The 20,625-nt window shown below is 35.8% G+C and overlaps 3 protein-coding genes across 3 annotated transcripts; all 3 read left to right on the forward strand.

Annotated features, from left to right (window-relative positions):
• The first annotated feature begins 517 nt into the window (after positions 1-517).
• LOC141429925 (transmembrane protease serine 9-like) lies at positions 518-9,676 on the forward strand. Its single transcript, XM_074090485.1, has 10 exons — positions 518-761; positions 2,104-2,371; positions 2,447-2,545; positions 2,972-3,165; positions 3,740-3,840; positions 5,419-5,662; positions 5,743-6,010; positions 6,208-6,303; positions 7,067-7,263; positions 9,521-9,676. The coding sequence occupies exons 1-10, from the start codon at positions 540-542 to the stop codon at positions 9,623-9,625; spliced, it is 1,794 nt and encodes a 597-aa protein (XP_073946586.1). The 5' UTR covers positions 518-539; the 3' UTR covers positions 9,626-9,676.
• Positions 9,677-12,324: 2,648 nt separating this feature from the next.
• LOC141429423 (brachyurin-like) lies at positions 12,325-14,217 on the forward strand. Its single transcript, XM_074089725.1, has 5 exons — positions 12,325-12,654; positions 12,959-13,226; positions 13,374-13,472; positions 13,717-13,910; positions 14,061-14,217. The coding sequence occupies exons 1-5, from the start codon at positions 12,445-12,447 to the stop codon at positions 14,160-14,162; spliced, it is 873 nt and encodes a 290-aa protein (XP_073945826.1). The 5' UTR covers positions 12,325-12,444; the 3' UTR covers positions 14,163-14,217.
• A 174-nt stretch (positions 14,218-14,391) lies between these two features.
• Positions 14,392-19,678, forward strand: LOC141429694 (brachyurin-like). Its single transcript, XM_074090137.1, has 5 exons — positions 14,392-14,781; positions 15,668-15,935; positions 17,140-17,238; positions 18,250-18,443; positions 19,168-19,678. The coding sequence occupies exons 1-5, from the start codon at positions 14,554-14,556 to the stop codon at positions 19,270-19,272; spliced, it is 894 nt and encodes a 297-aa protein (XP_073946238.1). The 5' UTR covers positions 14,392-14,553; the 3' UTR covers positions 19,273-19,678.
• Positions 19,679-20,625: the final 947 nt, after the last annotated feature.

A 20,625-nucleotide genomic window follows, 5' to 3' on the forward strand; every position in this document is an offset into this window, starting at 1 on the left:
TCTGATCGGCTAAGACCAGGAGGCTCCAACACACAAGGGACGCCAGCTGACACCAGAGCCCTGCGGACGATATAAAAATTTAATTTAATTTGCTCGTGCGATTCAAAACGTATCTCTTCTGCACATAATAACAGCTCGGTGAAAAACCTTAGATGCAACACATTGACAAGTACAATTCTTCTGAATCAGAACACCTTAAAAGCCAACAATGAGGTGCCAACACTGTGTTCGTTCTATGTTTTAATAATAATGTTACAATCTTGAACATGAAACCACTTACCGTGAGACTCACTCATATTAACGCGCGCGCGCGTTGCAGCATCATTCGTTGCTCCGAAGAGGAAGGGCTACGGATTAGCCCGAAACATGTCGGGTTACACTCGATTTAAGACGTGAGTTATCCGGGTCAATATATTTTATATAATATAACAATCTACCATAAATCTGATATCAATTAATTAATGCGTCTACAAAAGGATAAGATTACAATTCATTATAAATGGAGAGTTTACCTTCTAGATAATCAATTGGATAGAAACATGAGGGCTATAGCAGCAGTAATTCTGGTCGTGGCCATAGCCTCCTCATATGCGGAAATAAACTCCGTAGAGGATCTTTCTCTTTATAACTATCACGCTAAAGTAGGTATTCCAGAAGCTTTCCGCATCAAGAATTTGGAAAATGAGGCTTTAAAAGCCGGCGAGAATGGACAGAGAATCGTGGGAGGATCTCTTGTAGACATCTCGCAGGTGCCATACCAAGTAAGTTTTTTGACCTTGTGCTAATTTTGGTACGTTTTTCACATGAACTATTAATTTACAATTAAGTTCGGGACTTACAATTGTTCATTGAACAAGTTTTATTGCATTGAGGAGGGTCAACTCCTAAAACCTGTGGTTAATAGTAATTTTTTGTCATAACCATAATCATTCAGATTTGTATTTGCTCTTTAAAAAATGCGTCTTGTTGCATTACGGGAGGCTGCTCTTCTGGTTTATCATTCCTAAGTATGTTCTACCCTTAGATATGGAACTGTTCTGTGGGGAAATTCTACCGATATTAAGAAAGTTTTTGTAGCCCAAAAACGGTGTATAAGAGCTATATGGGCTGAAACCAACAGATTCATGTAAACCTATCTTTAGAAAGAATAAGATCCTCACACTTCCATGTTTATACATTCTAGAGGCATTTAAGTTTGTTCAGATCCATATGGAACTGTTTATAATAAGGAATAATGGTAATAAGCCGACTATTACGCAAACACCTTTAAATTTACCAGTAGCCAAACTAAATGTATTTAAAAGGAATTCTTATTATAATGTTAACCAAAATTTACAATACTGTAATATAATATTTACAATACTGTAATGTAATCTAGATCTATAATAAATTTATCAGGAAATATATTTTATACTAAACTTAAGACTGATTATATGAAGAATGTTATTATTCTATAAATGTTTTTTTTGACATTAATAAATGAATACTATAACTTTATTGACATAGTCTTACAAGGACAACAATTTACACAATTGAAATGCTTTATATTCTGTACGCCGGAAATGGCTGAACGGCGGTATAAATATAAATTATAAGACCCATACCCCCGCCATAGTTGTAACGTGGATTTTAAGGGCCCAAGTTACATTCACCAGCTAACTGTAGTCAGAAAGACAAAGTGCCTTTAATTAAATGAAATAAACTCCCAGGGCGCCTTCTCCTGTTGGTATGATTTCAAGAAGAAATTTTCTGTTAATAAATATAGCTAATGGCACTTTGGAATAATTTAGCATTCCAATAGTGAAAGAATTGTTTAAATCGGTCCAGTAATTTTTTAGTTAATTCGTAACAAACATCCAAAGTTTTCCTCTTTATAATATTAGTACCTATAGATAAACATATGCCCCTGTCTAAGAATGGCACTCCAACAGTGGCAAGTGGCAAACCTTATGCGTAGGTACCAGCTATTGTAAATCGACTTATAAGTACTTCCTTTCACTTTTTAAGTTCATGATTACTTTCACTCAATAAACAACGAAAACCAAACAGATATCTCACTCTTTATCACTTCTTATTCACATTTCATCTCTTGTTTGTTATCAGGTTGGTCTCGTGATCCAAATTCTATTCTTCTTCACATCCGTATGTGGAGGTTCCGTAATCTCAAACACCCGCGTCTTGACTGCTGCTCATTGCCACTCCGACGGATCATTCGTCGCTCAGCAGTTCACTGCTGTTCTTGGGTCAAACACCATCTTTAGCGGTGGTGTCCGCATTGTTACCACCGATATTGCCGTCCACCCCAACTGGAACCCAAGTACTGCTGCCAACGACATTGCTGTCCTTCGTATCACCCCTGTCACTTTTTCGAGTAAGTGTTTTTCAAAGTCCAATGTATTTGTATGATCCTTTACACAAATTACTTATCGATGGTTTTTTTTTTCAGATGTAATTCAAGCCATTCCTCTGCCCAGTGGCAATGAAGTATCCAACCTGTTCGTTGGTGCAACGGGAACTGCTTCTGGATTCGGTCTTACTGCTGATGGTAATCTTAAATTAATTTACCTAATTGTAATTCTAGGCTGTGATAATGTAAGCGGCAGTTAGTGCTTAACTTAATCGATCAACGCGTAATCAAAGCATGTAGTTGATTATTTTCTAATCAGTAGGTAATTGTATATCTACGTTGTCATCTTCATAAATCATAACAATCGCAAATTAAAACAGTTTCAACAAACTGTCACGTCCTGTCAAAGTTATCCTTCTTATGACCTTGACATAATATTTACTTGTTTATAAGTACCTACTTGAATAGCAATAAACTAAATCTTTTACACCTTGATTTTTATGCACTTACCTACCTACGAGTATTTACTTCATAACTTCTACCTTCTACTAGCGCCAAATTGTGCTTACTTTTTTTTACCATCCTTAATTTGGTTTTTTAAATGTCCAACTTGACTGCGATTAGGTGGCAGTATCGGCAACGCTCAGCGTATCAGTTGGGTGAACCTTCCCATCATAACCAACGCTCAATGTCAGGCTGTGTTCGGAGCCTGGGTCCACAACACCAACATCTGCACCAGCGGCGAGGGCGGACGAGGCACCTGCGGCGGTGACTCCGGCGGCCCTCTGGTCGTTTCCAGCGGCGGCCGGAATATATTGGTAAAAATTATTATAAAAAAAATATAAAGAAAGATTACCGCGCGTATGGTCTTGGTCGCCTAATAACATAAGATTGGCATGTGTACTGAAAAATAATGAACATGAGAAAGGAAATTGATAATTTTTTAAAGGAGTTGGACCAAGTACTGCTCAGACTAAACACACAATGCATTATGCTCCTTCCTTAAACTAAAACTAGACTGTATACTATAAGTAGAGTCATTCACGATGACGCGTGCCGTGGTTCTTATTTCAATGTCATTAATGGCTAATTTTGACTAAATCACGCGTCTTCGTGAATGGCACTAGTTATAAAGCGCTTTAAGACTCCAGGAGTTACTGAAAAAAAAATTGAGATGTACCTAATTTATCACTTATTTGTTAGGTTAAAAGTATTAACAGTGGAATACTAACCGTCGTCATTGTCATCGGTAAAAATGAACACAATTTTATGTTTTTTTCTGAAGAAAAGGAAGTCGTTAGTGGTATTTTCATTTCTGGACCGCATTAGGTTCAAACTTCGTCAATCTCCTTTATTACTTTACTTTGGTCTGACTTCATTTGTTTTGTTCAGGTGGGTGTTACATCGTTCGGCGCGGCTGCTGGCTGTTCTATCGGCCTCCCAGCAGCCTACGCAAGAGTTACATCATATGTCTCCTGGATTTTGTCCAATTAATCAAATTTTATTGTATTCATAAGACAAATCAAATACAAATGAATGCTGATTACTTGTTTTGGTCTTATTATTATCCATGGATTTATGCTACTCATGCTTAAAATATATTTACTGGTACCTACGTATTGTTAAGAATATTTCCAATTAGCTTGGCAATGTTGGAAATATAATCATTTTGCAATGGATAATTCAGTTGTGAAAGAGTATAAGTATTTTGAAGAGTCCTGCCTGCACATAAGGAATTATATTTGCTGTTACATTACTGAAATGTGCAATTCCAATACTTTGTCATTCTTGAAAATTTCAGTGTAGGTACAAAATGTAGAGTTAGAGCAGCATATTTATATACTGCGCGAGTCCTATGTGTTTTGTAATCTCAAGTAGGTACTTACTAAATGTAGGTACAGACAACAGAAAAGAATCGATAGGCATTTGTTTACAAAATTACAAATATAATAATATTTTTTGGTAAAAATCAATTTTTTCAACACAAGCTTTTTGCTGACTGTACGTGCATTGTCATCTAAAGTACATGCGTATACCGATTTCAAGTCTATCTGGCCATTCTAAATTAATCAAAGTTAAATTATAAGAATTGAAAAATTATACGAACGAGGGAAACTTGTGACAAGTTTGTCATTATGCCCAATTAATCTGGATTAGGTGTTTGTCGCTACCAAGCTAAGAGTGATTGTAATATAGGAACGTGCGTAAACATAACTGTACAATAAATAGTTAACATATTTGATATGTATACATACAAATTAATACTATTTACGATAGTAGTGTAAAGGCGAACTTATTAATTAGAAACAATTCTTTCCAATATATTATGATTGAAATACGCACATACATACTACATACATAATTAATACGTATTTCACAGATAGAAAAATAGGGTTCGTTACAGAGTTATTTAAGTCAACCGCAAATATTACATTAGATTCACGTTCGTCAAGTTGGGTCGTATCTCTGTCGCGTAGCACCAAAAATATTAGAATGATTAGTTCGGATGCTTAAATCAGATACGGTGTTTCCGGTTTCCTGATCGATGATCGCGAATCTTTACTTACGCGTCCAACAAAACTAACGATCATGATATTCGTCGGTGCTGCGGAAACGGTGATACGATACGATTAAAATCCCACTTAGTATTATAAATGCGAAAGTTTGTAAGTCTGTTTGCTTGTTTGTTACTTCATCACGTCTAATCTGCTGAACCTAGTTCTAGGAAGGACATACGATAGATTTTATCCCGGAAAATTGTATAGTTCCTGCGGGATAGCGATAACCGAATTCTACGCGGACGGAGTCGCGGGTAACGACTAGTACTCGTAATACAAAAATTTGTACCCAACTTCACAAGTTCGTCATTGTTACCTTCTTACATATTACCAACAAATCATGGCCTACTCTTCAATATATCATATAGTAACGGTAAAAAAATACTTTGATTTAATCGGAATGCGCAATCAAAATGCGTCTGAAATTAATCCTCACATTGGAGATAATACCAGTAATGAGCTTGAATTAAAAACAGATTAGATTAAACAAACTTATAAATTAAAACGATGAAGTGTTTGTCCGTTATTACCACTCAACATAATGAAGGTGCTAGCTGTTCTTCTGGTTATTTGCGTGGCAGCCTCATACGCAGAGTCGTTCTCTGCTGAGGATTCTACTGCCTTTGGTTACCATCAAAAGATTGGTATTCCTTTAGCCGAGAAAATAAGGCAAGCTGAAGCAGAAGGTCAGCTGATTCCAGAAGGCCAAAGAATCGTGGGTGGTGCGACTACTGACATTAGTCAAGTCCCGTATCAAGTAAGTTCCTTAGTAAATTATTGTTTCACATAGTTTTGACGCATTTTGCGGCTGATTTATGCAACTACATTATGTTACAGGTGGGACTGGTCATCCAAATCCTGTTCATTTTAACTACAGTTTGCGGTGGTGTCCTCATTGCACCTAATCGAGTGGCCACTGCTGCTCATTGCTACCACGACGGCATCTTCACCGCCCAATCCTTCACCACCGTCCACGGATCTAACTTGCTGTTCACTGGCGGTGTTCGCACAACAACTACTGACGTAGTACCACACCCTAACTGGAATCCGTCCACTATCGAGAATGATATTGCTATCCTGCGTATCACTTCTCTTACTCTATCAAGTAAGAATGTCTATTTCATATTCTTCATATCAAGACTAATTCTTGTTTCAATACAAATCTTCAAAAGTGAACACTTAATGAATAGAACATGTAGGCGGATACCCACTCTGTTGCCAATTTATCAATCACTTAACGGTTAGAGTTCCAGATTATGGAATACATTTGTTTGAAGCTAATACTGCACAATTTTATTCCAGATGTGATCCAGCCTATTGCTCTGCCCTTCAATGACGCATCCAACTTATTTGTTGGAACTGTCGCTTTGGCTTCTGGATACGGTCTCACTTCTGACAGTAAGGATCTGCACTTCACTGAATGCAGTGGCAACTGCAGTCTAAAACTTTAAACATTTGTTGATATTGATAATTTAGTTATATCTGTTTTTTTATTAATTTAATATTCTTTCTGCACACCACAAATCACATACTGGTGGAGTATAAACTTCAATTTGAATTGACATAATATGTCATATATATTATATACTTACCCCATAACTTTCTAAAACCTGTTTGCACGCTCCAGAGTCAAACCCGTGGAACTGTGATTCCTAACACATGAGAACTATTTTATTCTTGACTCTGGAGCGTTCAAACAGGTTTTAGAAAGTTATGGGGTATAGTATATGTCAATGTGATTTGTGGTGTGCAGAAAGAATATTTATAAAAAAAAACAGATCTAACTAAAATGGGTGTGTAATAATCGGTACATTTGATATAATTTCCAAGGATAGGACTTCACAGAACTTTTTATAAAATAAACCTAACCTAACCTAACCCAAGGTACATCAAATCGAATTAATAACAATAGAAATAAGTTTAGTTTTTAAGATGAATTGCATTATATGAAATGAACATTATATCAATTGTCTCATTATATCAATTGTTGTTATATCCTTCGAGCGGCACCCGTTCTACACATTTTGACACTACTTACCCTGGGTTAACAGTTAACTTGGGTTTATGTAATTAACGCAGGTCTACGTAAGCGCGCCTTAGAACAGATTTCATTTCAGACAGTCAGCTGATTCTTCCATTTATAAAATTCAATTATTTTCAGATGGCAACATTGGCCTCACCCAACGAGTGAGCGCAGTCAATCTCCCCGTCATTCCCAATGCTGATTGTGCATCGGTATACGGAGCTAACTTCGTCTTCTCGTCTACTCTCTGCACCAGTGGCGAAGGTGGCCGTGGAACTTGCAGTGGCGATTCTGGCGGTCCTTTGGTGGCAACTATCAATGGAATCCCCAACCTGGTACGTCTACATAGACGTAACTATCGATGTATAAAAATATACACCACAAAATTCAAATAAAAAAACTTAAGGTGCGAAAATCGGAGGGTCATTGGATGAGAGTAGCTGATTAAAGTCGCTGATAGTAGCTAAACACGGTTAATTAACCAGTCTGTCTGTCTGTCTGTGGCACCATAGCTCTTAAACGGATGGACGGATTTGAATGCGGATTTTTATTTGAAATCAGGTTTTCTAGCAATAGTTCTTAAACATGTTGCGTCAAAATCGGTTTAGAACTTTTTGAGATATTGAACTTTGAAGTGACAAAGTCGGGATTTTCCAACTTAAAGGTTTTTTTTATTATTAAAAGCTTTAATTTAAATTTATTTATAATAAAAACATCCTTACAATAAAAAACACAATAGTTATTTGTGCAACAAGAGAGCAAACTTGTTTTTTGTTGCGAGTGTTGATTTTGAATCCCGAGTAAGCGAAAAATTCTATAATTGAACCACGAGCGTAGCGAGTGATTCTAGGTTAGAATCCTGCGATCAGCGAGGGATTCAAACACACGAGATGCAAAAAAACTTTGATCTCGTGTGACACATACATCTTTTCACCTCAGCAGCGAGAACATAATTTAAATGTAACAAGAATAAAACCACATATGTATTTAACCTACCTGTTTACAAAACAAACACAAATTTTAAATATAATCCGATTATTCAGAAACAAATAATAATCACATTTACGCAAAAATTATACGTACAATCGCGATTACATCTTTTAAAAAGAGTTATTTAAGAATGCCATCGATAAACTATACGGATATAGAATTGATATATCCATATGGTTTCAGGGGATACACGTAAAAGTAACAAATTTGGAGTTGAAATAAAAAATACAAAAAGACTCCAAAAAACCAATCATAATTTTATTGCTTAGTAGCGACATCTCTTGTCTGGGTGAGCGGTTGGTTCCGAAAGAATGTGACGTCTGTCGACGCAACATAGGTGTCGCTAGTGCTGCTGCTTAAGTAGCATAGTAGAAATAAGCAACCAGAGATATGTATGCATAGGAAAAATTCGTGTCTAGATTCCTGTCCAGCAGTGGTTTAGGGGTTATAGCACGCAGCACGGATTGCTGAGGACCTAGGTTCGATTTCCAGTGCTGGTCTCTTTTTCTGGTTTTTCTGTGCATCCATGTCTCAGTTTGTATTTTCGATAGGTATAAATAGATTTGTTTTAAATTCATTCAATTTGACAAATATATATTCCAACTGTAGAAGCAGTATACCTACTGAATTATTTCATAAAAAAAACTAGGGAAGCGGTTCTCGTGCAACGAGGTTGTACACTTTATTAAAATAGCGGGAAAATTTACATTTTGAAAATATTTCGTTGTCATGTAATTTATTAGGTATCGATATATTTTGAATACCATAATAAATTTAATTTAAGATTGTAATCAACACATTTGATCCTATCTCTCGCTTTTTTCGTGTTGAAGTCAGATCAAAGTGAAGTTTAAATATTTGGAATTCAGTGAGTAGACTCAACACTATCCTCCTCAGCATTTAAAAAAAAAAAAAAGTTACTTTGTCTCACGGAGTGAGCAAAATGCGATTTTGCTCACTGATTTCTCATAGCAAAACCTGCCTGTTTGAGGTACTGAGGTGAAAACAAAATTATCCCACTCTCAAATTTAACCAGTAGCAACAAGCCAATGTTTTGCATGAGAAGGGTATTAGTTCACAGTGGCTTATTTCTGGCTGTGACATAAGTAACACTACTACTACTATAAAGTAGTGATTCAAAAATTTAAAAACATAGGAACTTGTGACTCCTATAATAGAGAAGAGTTAGAAATTTACTAAAGATAAACTTAATACATATTTGAATACAAAATTATTATCATATCAACGTTTTCAATCAAAGACTGTGTGAGTGACGTAAAAAAAGGTGCCTTCATTCATTAATTCATACATTCATTTATTGCAACCATGGTATTTATAATTCATTAAATTTATACTCTTTTATTTGGGAACTTAATAGAATAATGTGTGCTGACAGTTTTTAACTTACCCTTAAATTGACAGTGTTCGCCACAACGAACATGATTCAAGGCTTTTTGTATTTTTTTATGTACATAGAATTTTTGGGATTACAAAGTCACGACAAGGAATCATGTTTTTTTTTTCAATTTTGTCAATTTAAGGATTAACATTACCTACCTACGTCGAAACCTTGAAGTGAAAAAAAAAATTTTTTTATTACAGATTGGTATAACATCGTTCGGTGCTCGTGATGGCTGCGAAGTTGGGTTTCCTGCCGCTTTTGCCCGAGTCACGTCTTACTTGTCCTGGATCAGCTCTGTCAACTAAACATTCCGTCAACGAAATGTAATAAACAATTTTTTTACAGGACCCATCAAATTTTGTTTCTATACCATCCCCCGTAGTTGCTTTGTGCAAGTCAAAAATATATCTATAATATGTGTTAGACACATAGAGCATATCATATATGTGTTAGACCAGTGTTTTCCATAAGGGGCCGCAGTATCTTTAAAATACTTTCACCGTTATTTTGTATGATTATTCAACGTTTGTATTATCAACGTAAACTAATACAACTAACTGTAAGTGGAGCAAGCAGGGGGTCGCGACATGAAAAAGTTTGAGAAACACTGTGTTAGACAGTAAGGGTACGTTCAAATGAACGCGCGTTCTGATAACGCGCGTTTACAACTACATACGTTTTATTCAGGCCGTCCACATGCCAACGTGTACGGCCTGAATAAAATGTATGTACGTAGTTGTAAACGCGCGTTAAGCGCTTGTCATCTGAACTTAGCCTAAGGCCTCAGTTTTCATAATCGGTGTTCCTATGGAACCGCCTATAAGTGTGCTATGGTCACTTAAACATATTTTATAATTTATCAAAACAAGTGATACTTACATAAAATAGGTACCTATGCTTCTTATTTAACTTAAACTTGTTTATTGAATCTCATTTAAAGTTCATGCGATTTTAATAAACATTAGCAAAAATATCAAAGTATTTTTTGCGTCGACTCTCTCTGTTATTATAATTAGTAAATGGCATGAAAATTACAAATGTTACATTTCACATTTGCCATTACGAGAATATTAGGCAATTAGTCGCACGTGGCACAGTTCTCTCGCTAAGTGCACGTTGCGGTCGCAGGTTGAGTGCCATTTATGGAGAATGGAGAAGTTATCAGTTCCTGCTGCATAGGAAGCAACACATTAGCAAACATATACAAATATAGCTTTTTGAGGAAACCGGGTTAGGTAATACCTATCACAAATGACTACCCGAGATTACAAGAGCATGAATTCTATCTCTTTGTTACATATAATTATCTACATATGTATTTTTTACCCGCGTGGAAATTTCATCTGCGTGGAAAGTCGCTTTTTATCCTCTTGGCTGGAAAAAGTTTTTGAAATTCGAACGTTATCGTGAACGGCTGCCCCCTTGAAAATACGTATCGACCGCTTACTTTCACAACCTCGTATCTGGCCACAAAATTACGTTAGAATCATCTTTAGTTAGGTAGTACAATAGTGTTGATTTGTTGTATACAATTCGGGTAGTAGAATAAGCGCATTCCCAAATCCTTCATGTGCAATAATTCACATACATCATTATTTTGGACGGTTCTAAATCAGTTATGTGCACTTTTTGGTTAAAAAAAATTCTAGCTCCTTGAATAACGAATATTTGAGGCAAAGTTTATATTTTTAATATATCTGGAATAAGGGTCTAAAATTTTGCATTAATAATTTTGCAGTGTTTCAGTTTGTTTATTCAATAAAACGTTTTTTGTTGTTTCCCAAAACCTTCCTAATATCACATATGGAACTTGTCAGGCGCAGCGACGATAAGCTAGCTAAAATAACCTGAAACTACCTACTTTTTCTTGCTGTCGTGAGGTGAAAAATTGTGTGTTCCGCTCGGCTGTAAAGTTGTTTAGCATCTCGTGCCTTTGAAACCCTCGACTGCGCTCAGGATTCTTCTTTTGAACCACTCGCTTCGCTCGTGATTCAATCCTAGAATCCTTCGCTTGCTCGGGTTTCAATATAAGCACTCGTGCCAAACAGTTACTTTCCAGCCTTGCATAACAAATAACTATTTAAAATAATATTTTTAAATAAGTTATTATTTTTAGTTTAACGCCTTATTTATGACCTATGTATAGGTACTATATTGTTAATTAATGTGTGTTGTATGTTGTTAATTAAGGTTGACATACAAACTTCGTAAAAAGATAATAATTAACCTTTTTGGTCCAATTATAGAACTAGGTACTCATTCTGTTGACAAAAAGATAGAAAATCACTTTACATGAAAATTATTGCTATTAACATACAAATAGGCGCCAACCATTATAATTATATTATATACTAAACTGGCAGCTTCCTTGGAGAAAGAATTAGCTTGACTATTCAAAAAGGAAACGCTCTTTAAGTAATTTGTTTTAAGTGTTATTTTTATTTTATGTACTAAGTATTGTAAGTTTAGGATAGTTTTGTTAATAATTTAATGCTTATTATCTATTTTAATATTCTTAATTGCCAATAAAAGATTTTCAACGTCCCATTATATGTATTGTATATTGCATAACTCTTTATTGTACATAAAACATATGAAAACTGCAGTTAACAAGAGAAAAAGATGTACAAAGGCGAACTTATCCCTATCTTATCTTATACATGTATATACTTATATCTAAATTCAGATCAGTGCATTCGACTTCGAAACTAAATGTACTTAGTCTCGTACAAATGCTTCTCTGTCTCTCTCTCTCGCTTTTTGGTATTTTTTAGATAATAAGTAGGTAATTCAAATTGATTTTTTTTTATTGTAGTTAAAAAAATCTATTTGAATTACCTACTTATTATCTAAAAAATAATTAATATATAGGTACTACTGATTTATTGAACACTTGTTTCCAAAGATAATTGTACCTATCCATGCCCGGAGACCAAAAAATTGCCTAATCTTTATCTGCCCCTCCCTCACCCAGAGAAGGATTATCATTGTTAATGATAACCTGTTAAATAATTCCCAAGAGTAACGTTAATCTGCGATTAATAACTATGTTATCGTAATCACTGCACGTATAAAAATATCTGTTTCTTACAATATTTAGCTTAGTCAAACGAAGTTTAGAGAAATGAAGTTCGCAACAGCATTATTCTTGCACTTTTTAGCGCTATCAAGTGCAAAAAAAGAATCTTCTTTTGAAAATGGAGTTTACGATTACCATCGCAAAGTTGGGATGCCATTGGCTCTGAAAATAAAGGAGGCTGAAAGTAAGCTTGTGGAGAATCCAGAGAGGGTTGCTGGAGGTGGATCTACCGCTATTGCTGCGATACCATATCAGGTAAGATATTACCATTGGCGTTGACTTATTTCTTTAGACAGTCTATTTGACAGTCCTGCTATTTATAAATTTTGGTTACGATGAAGTAATAGGTTTTTACTAGTCGAAATTTTGCGTAAAGGTACATGGTATTTTTTTACAACACGGGTGGCTGTAAAAGAAAAATGTACCGTTTCTTGTTAGGCTGGCAATGCACGAGCAGTCAAAATGGAGTCTCATCATAGAAACTGCTCAAAAAGTTTGGATAAAATTTAGCACATAAATAAATATATATTTTTTTAGTAAATTTAAATTAAACTTCCAGGCCGGGCTCATCATTACCTTCAGGATCATCTTCCAATCAGTATGTGGCGGTACTGTTATCTCTGACACTAGGGTCCTCACCGCAGCTCACTGCTACACCGACGGTGCCAGCACCGCACAAGCCATGACTGTTGTCTTAGGCTCTAGCTTGCTCTTTTCCGGTGGCACCCGATTTGAAACCATGGACTTTGTACTAAACCCTGGATATAATCCTAATATTGCGGCCAATGATTTAGCTGTTATTCGTACGCCGAGAATAACGTTCTCTAGTGAGTACCTGGTCTACCTATGTATCCAAAACTTTAACATTTATTGGACGATTTATCTCGACAACAACTTTAGTGATTTTGATATCTTTTACCAATTTAATATAATTACACATAAAAAAAAATTACGTACAAGTTTAAAAATTTCAGTTTTTATTCAACCCGTGGCCTTGCCTTCCGGCAGCGAAATTAATATGGACTTCGTTGGATTCCAAGCTACTGTATCAGGTTATGGCGTCACAAGACATGGTAAGCATTATTTAGGTTTATTATTATTTATTATTAGGTTTGATGAGTACTTATTTTTTAATACTAATAAGGAAAATTTACGTTATTAGAACTACTGCTGGAGATAACATCGTAAATCAATGAATTAAATAACAATAAACTGTAACAACTCCTCCGTTCCAATCACTCGCGCCGCGATCTTTTTTTGTACGCAACTAAGTAACACTCAGGGTGCCACAAGAGTAGACAAAATTTTGTTTTTCAGGAGATTCCATCGGTCTCCTACAGGGTTTGACTTCCGTGACTGTGCCAGTGATGAGAAACAATGAGTGTTCTGCTATTTATGGGAACTTCATCCAGAACCATCATTTGTGCACTAATGGTGCTGGCGGCCGTGGAGCTTGTGGCGGGGATACCGGTGGCCCACTGGTGGTTACCAATAACTGGAGAAGGATCTTGGTACGTTATAGTGTACACAAATAATATGCAAAACATATTAACTGTCTCTTACAGATATCCAAGCTCTTAAATAACTAACAGCAGCTGCAAATAGGGAAGTTTCTGCGTTTACTTTCAACCATTTAACTTTTTCAACCCCTTTTTTTTCAGATAGGGGTCAGTTCGTTCGTCGCTCAAGATGGCTGTCACATTGGATTGCCTTCTGGATACTCCAGAGTTACAGCATTCTTGTCATGGATTCTTTCTATATAATCAAACAGCATTGAAATGATAAAAATAAAATTTCTGGATCTTTAATTTAAAACAATGTTTTCTGTATTTGTTTCCTTTCTGAAATAGATAGTTAGAAAATTCGTTTAATTCAATTACGTTTATTTTTCATTTGTTCTGGATTTGGCCCTTTCAAATGAAACTTTCGATTATTTTGTGTGAATCATAAGCATTTTAATCTGAAATAAAGTCGACTGTTGAATTCAATCACATAGAAAAATCGAAGATATTTTGAACTCTTGCGTATCAATTGAATCTTTTATCAGTAGTATCTAGCACAAAGATAAGCGCAGCATTTTATCAGTGTACTCAAAATCATCAGAGAATTGTGTTCTCATTCTCAACCTACCAATTGCCGTATTACTAGCTGAACATGAAGTCGATTCCGGTGTTCATTATAATATGTATAGTAGTGACCACTGCCTCTGTGATACGTCAAGAATTTTCAGCATCATATATCTACAACGGCGTATATGACTACCATCGAAGAACTGGCATAGGCTTAGCTGAGAAGATAAGAAAGTATGAGGATGAAATTGCAGCAAATAAGCAACGGATTACCGGAGGGTCACCTACTGAAATTGGTGCCGTTCCTTATCAGGTACACTTTGATCATGAAATTGTATCTACAGTCTACAATTGAATGACAAAACAAGAGACTTTAAAAGGTCTTGTTTTTAACATCAATTACGTTTTTGCTTGCAGTAATAAACATGTCAGTCATCATTATATGTTTTAATTCATTAAAATAGTGAAAAATCCAATTGTTTGTTTTATGACTCATGTCATCATGAAATACTTTTTTAATCATTTTTTCACGACTGCTAATTTTAGTTTGTACACATATTATCTATCCCAAATTGAAATAAAGAAGTTAAGGAGCATAATTTTTAGGGTTCCGGAGCCAAAATGGCAAAAACGGAACCCTTATAGTTTCGCCATGTCTGTCTGTCTGTCTATCTGTCTGTCTGTCCGTCCGTCCGCGGCTTTGCTCAGGGAATATCAATGCTAGAAAGCTGTAATTTTGCACTAATATATATGTAAACTATGCCGACAAAATGGTACAATAAAAATTTCAAAAACAATTTTTTTAGGGTAGACGTAAAATGGGGGTGTTTTTTTTTTCTCATCCAACCCTATGTGTGGGGTATCGTTGGATAGGTCTTTTAAAACCATTAGGGTTTGCTAGGACGATTTTTCGATTCAGTGATGTGTTCGCGAAATATTCAACTTTAAAGTGCAAATTTTCATTAAAATCGAGCGTCCCCCCCCCTACCTCTAAAACCGGTGGGTGGAAAAATTTGAAAAAAAACAAGATGGTAGTAAGTATATCAATCTAACAAGGAAAACTATAACGGTTAAGTTTGCTTGAGAATTATTACCTATACCTAAACTTGGAAGATTCCGTATAAAATATACGTGTCCGACACGCTCTTGGCCGGTTTTTATTCATAGATTCTCTTTGATATGTAACTTTTATTTTCCAGGCTGGTCTGGTCATCACCATCCTCTATGTATTCCAATCAGTCTGCGGTGGTTCCCTCATCTCGGAAACTAGAGTCTTGACAGCTGCTCATTGCTATTCCGATGGAGTTATCAGTGGCCAGTCTATGACAGTCGTTCTGGGCTCAACTCTTCTCTTCTCTGGAGGCACTAGAATCGAAACTACTGATATTGTTACCCACTCTGCATACAATCCCAGTACAGCAGAAAATGATATTGCAATCATACGTGTTCCCAGTGTCACGTTTTCTTGTAAGTTTATGTTTAAATTAGGATCGAGTTTGGATAAAGCGTTGTTTTAGACAAAATGTCCTCGGATATCATACTAACCCACATTTTTACTCCAATTAAATGATACAATCTGAGTCAGACACTTGACATGAAACGAAATTTTACAGTCAAAACCTGCATATTCACAAATGGCTACAAAATATATTTTAGTTCAAAACGTTTTCAAGCGGAAATTCACTTATGACACTTAAATTCCAAATGCGATAAGAGAAGTATTGAAGAACACCTGGAGTACGAGATGATCATAATAAGATGATGATCATGCTTTATGAACTTGCTGTAGGTAGATATATTTCAAAACATAAAATTACATGCAGAAATTATGAATAGGAGGAGTATTCCATAGTATTGTTAATTCTTATCATGCTAGACTTATGGCGTCTCGATTCGAAATTACAGTAGCAGCGTTATAAAAAAACTTAGAAAGGTGAAAATCCCCGTCGCTCTCATTTTAAAGATGATTCGATATTCCTACGGGATCGAAATTTAATCCCGAAATCTCATCGCTAAAGACATGACACACTGCAAAGGTGTAAATAATATTCCCATGGGAATTTTGTATAGTCTTAGACTTTCAATTCAACTGTTAACCTAATGGCTCACGCGAGCGAAGTCACGAGCACAGACTAGTCTAGCAATATTTCTGAACATCGCATTAGGGTAGTTTTTTTTTTCTTTATTATGATAAAAGGGTTTGATCAACAGTAATCATGCCACCCTTATTGGGGCTTACTTAAACTAATTACAACTTATTCACTTCTTCTTTTAAGTCCTAACCTAATTAATTTATATAATGATTTTGCTACATTTGATTGAGGGTATGCCAAGACTGAATTAAATTTACCAATAAATGTACCCTCAATATTATTTTCAACTAAAAAAATAGGGTAGTTCTAAGAGCGTTTCAACCGCTAGCAGTGTCCTGTCGCATATATTGAAGAAATTAGATTCATTTATTTTTATTTTTATAGATGCCGTAAGCAAGAAATTTTAATGAATTGTAATAGTAGGTACCGGATACACACCATATCGTTTTATAAAATCCTTGCATTTTACCTAACTTATTTCTTCAGTATAAGCTACAAGAAGCTGATATAGAAATTGAAATGCCTATAGAACTACCTAGTATCTTTACATTTACCGGTATATCTTTAAAATTTCACAGCGCTTATTCAACCGGCATCTCTTCCTTCGGGCGACGAAGTAAATATGGATTTCAACGGATTCCAGGCGCGAGCCTCAGGCTACGGCATGACAAGCGATGGTTAGTAATTACTTTTATTGGAATTCTCATTCAACATCTGGACCAATTAACAAGTAACAAACTTAAAATTTTCCCAATTTCCCGTAGCGTTTTTCGTACAAAGCTCGCAACAAATTTTAATTAAAGAACTTGTATGAACAAAGTATGTGGATGAAACCACCAAGATATCATTCGATATTTTATTTTGGTCATATATTTTTTGTTGCAGTTCATTACTAGGTAGTCTTTATTTGATACAATAGAATGATTTCCTATAAACTTTTGGCATATTGAGATAGGAGGATATATGTACCTAACATATATTCGCGGTTAACACAAACGCAGTACGTGTGGTTTAAGTAAAAAGATTTTGTTCATTTTAAAACGTGACTAAAACATTTGAAGATCAATAACTTCGCGTCAAGTTTGTTGAGACTAGATAGATATTCATACCTACATGTATTATAATTCTACTACCGGCTACACCTGAATTGCAACTATCTTTAGAATAACAATATGAAACAGAGGGCCTACTCCGAAGTTCGAAAATCGAAGTTCGTATCGTACCGTCCCTCTTGCTCTCGTATAAATAGTACAAGAGTCAGAGGGACCGAACGACACGAACTTCGAGTTTTTTTTTATTTATTTATTTCTCATAGGTACTTACTTACTGTACATATCCACAGCACTAACTGTACATATATTTCGTAGTAGCCCTGCTGGTTTACTGAGCAACAAACGATAACATTGCGCGCGTGCGATTCGATTACGAATTTGTTCATTAGGATAAAAGATATTGTGTCTTTCCTATGTCAATTGGAAGTTTTATGACTACTCTCAGTGACTATTATTCAGATTCTCACCCTAAACATAGAAAACGGAATGGCCTGTCAGGGTGGTTCCTTTTCACAACCAATTCCACAGTGATTTCTTTGACAGATGTAGTACTCTTAAATCACCTATGGTGTCTCGTGTACCCTGGTACACGATTCATTTTCTTCGTCATTTTTTTTTATCTGGTCATTTTTTCAGAGGACAGCATCAGCCTGTTCCAAACCGTCAGCTCAGTGACAGTTCCTGTGATCAGCAATGCCCAATGCATGTCAATTTATGGGAGTTTCATTCTGGCCCAACACCTCTGTACCAGCGGTGATGGGGGCCGCGGCACCTGTGGGGGCGATTCTGGAGGGCCGCTGGTGGTTGATATGACTTCTGGAACGATTTTGGTAAGTATTTTATATTTGTTCAAAGCACAAGTATTTAATTTGAATGAAAAAAGGAAAATTCAAAGACTCCATTATTTTTTAAAGTCGCTGAGCTAATATTGTTCAGATTGGTTTTTGGAGTCTTTTGTATTTTTTATTTCAACTCCAAATTTTGTTACTTTTACGGTTATCGGTTATGAGGGCTACCGCATAGATGTCGCTAGTGTCACTGCTTAAGTGCGACTAAATAAGAAACAAACAAGCTGGAATATGTGGTGCATAGGAGAAATTCGTGTCTGTACTCCTGTCCAGTGGTGGTGTAGCGGTATAGTACTCGGCACGGAATGCTGAGGACCTGGGTTCGATTTTTCAGTTTGTATTTTTGATAATGTTGTTCAGTTTGACGAGGACGATCTATGTTTTAATTTTTACTCGTATTACAGGCCACACCTGGTATTATTGTACAATAAGTATCAACACGAACAGGACAGTTGAGTATTGGGTGTTGCTACTGTTCATAAATTAGCCGCGTTATACAAACTCGTAGTAAATATTGTCATTATTAAACCAGAATAGCATTATACGGCCAAATTTCAAAAATTGGCGATTGGTTCAACGATCTAGGTTCGTTACTACATCAGTTTTCATACTCAAAAATTTGGTCATCATCAGGGTGAGTTGTGGAGTGGTTAAGACATAGTCCGATTACCTATTTGTAAAACATGGTATACCTACTTATTTTCAGATTGGTATTACATCTTTCGGAGCAGACGCGTGCGAGGCCGCTTTCCCGTCAGCATACGTCAGAGTCACTGAATTCATACAGTGGATATCATCACAATTAAACTAAGTTGTAAGACAACCCTCCCAGCAAAGCGATAACAAAATGCACCCGTCAGCTGTCGGCTTGAAAAATGAATGAAGTTATCAAACCTGAGAAGGGAATAATGGAGAGAGACGCACAATCGAGATATGATGGATCTCACACCTCTCCTACCCCATCAAATCGCTCTTCAAAGGGTAAATCTATATTTAAGTGCCTCGCGAAGTTCCTTGTAATTACATTTTTATGTTGTAGAGGGCCGGGGGTTTGGTACTAATGCCCCTTACAAATACGAATATAATAGACCGCCGCGCCGGGCCTCTCTGAGATCTTATTTAGCCTCTGTTAAGATTTTTTCATCTCGATATAAATGTTTACATTTCATTATTGGATGTGTCGTTTATTTTTTTGTAATAAAATATTTTGAAGTTTGCTTGCGAAAATGTTTTCTTTACCCATTTCGAGCATTAACGGTTTTTTGCCACAGACCTACTAATGTTAAACTGAATAGAAATATCCTGCGGGCTAAAAGAGCGAGGTGCACATACATATAACTAAAAAGCTACAAAGGTATTTATGTTCCCAACTCAGTTTATAACGAAGTTAATTGGTTAAATGAATATCCAGTGTCCATTGTTAACAGAGCCCCTCTCCAAAGCAATAATTATGTAAAGTGTGGCCATTTTACATAGATTTTCAGACTTTTCTTATTGATTGTGCTTTAAGAGCTATCATACCAAATTTCAAGTTTCTAATACAACTGAAAGTACCAAATAGGTTTTAATTACCAGGCAATTTACTTAGAAACACATTTTTAATGAATACCTATTTCTTTTGGTTGCCTTGACTCAGAAATGTAATTTTTTCACAGCTCCAAGCAATACTCTGGAGTATTTAACATTAATTTAAGCTTTCCTTCAAGGTATCCTTCACGCGTTTCCAGGAAAAGGATATTTACAGACGAACTGATGAACAAACAGACAGGCAGACAGACAACAAAGTGATTCTGTAAATCTTTACACCAACATGGTATCTACCATTGCTGCCAAATGGTTTACAGAACCCTAAAAACATACACAATAACATTTTCTAGTTCTGATTTTATTAGCGTGGTCTTACGAAGATTCTAAAAGCTCTATTAAAATGTTTATTTGGGAATTTCTCCTTCCATAATAAAGCATAAAAAGAAAACTAGATATTACTTTAAACATCAACAACTAGAAAAAAATGTGATTGGGAGAGAAATTTTGTCTAACACATCTTTCTCGCTGGGAGCGCCAAAGTTCGCAGGTACCCTTCTCTAGTCATACCGTAATTTTTGTCCGAATCATCGTGTGTCACAATTTTTTTCCCACTGAAACCTTAAATATTTCTGAAAAT

The sequence above is a fragment of the Choristoneura fumiferana genome, chromosome 7 (assembly GCF_025370935.1).
Source record: "Choristoneura fumiferana chromosome 7, NRCan_CFum_1, whole genome shotgun sequence".
NCBI lineage: Eukaryota > Metazoa > Arthropoda > Insecta > Lepidoptera > Tortricidae > Choristoneura > Choristoneura fumiferana.

What these genes read in the sequence shown, in the direction of transcription:
- LOC141429925 (XM_074090485.1), top strand. Translation starts at nt 540, where the DNA reads ATGAGGGCTATAGCAGCAGTAATTCTGGTCGTGGCCATAGCCTCCTCA. An exon ending in ATTCGGTCTTACTGCTGATG is followed by an intron (nt 2,546 to 2,971) that starts GTAATCTTAAAT and finishes GACTGCGATTAG; the next exon opens with GTGGCAGTATCGGCAACGCT. An exon ending in CACTTCTCTTACTCTATCAA is followed by an intron (nt 6,011 to 6,207) that starts GTAAGAATGTCT and finishes ATTTTATTCCAG; the next exon opens with ATGTGATCCAGCCTATTGCT.
- LOC141429423 (XM_074089725.1), top strand. Translation starts at nt 12,445, where the DNA reads ATGAAGTTCGCAACAGCATTATTCTTGCACTTTTTAGCGCTATCAAGT. An exon ending in TTATGGCGTCACAAGACATG is followed by an intron (nt 13,473 to 13,716) that starts GTAAGCATTATT and finishes TTTGTTTTTCAG; the next exon opens with GAGATTCCATCGGTCTCCTA. An exon ending in ATAACTGGAGAAGGATCTTG is followed by an intron (nt 13,911 to 14,060) that starts GTACGTTATAGT and finishes CTTTTTTTTCAG; the next exon opens with ATAGGGGTCAGTTCGTTCGT.
- LOC141429694 (XM_074090137.1), top strand. Translation starts at nt 14,554, where the DNA reads ATGAAGTCGATTCCGGTGTTCATTATAATATGTATAGTAGTGACCACT. An exon ending in TCCCAGTGTCACGTTTTCTT is followed by an intron (nt 15,936 to 17,139) that starts GTAAGTTTATGT and finishes AAAATTTCACAG; the next exon opens with CGCTTATTCAACCGGCATCT. An exon ending in TGACTTCTGGAACGATTTTG is followed by an intron (nt 18,444 to 19,167) that starts GTAAGTATTTTA and finishes ACTTATTTTCAG; the next exon opens with ATTGGTATTACATCTTTCGG.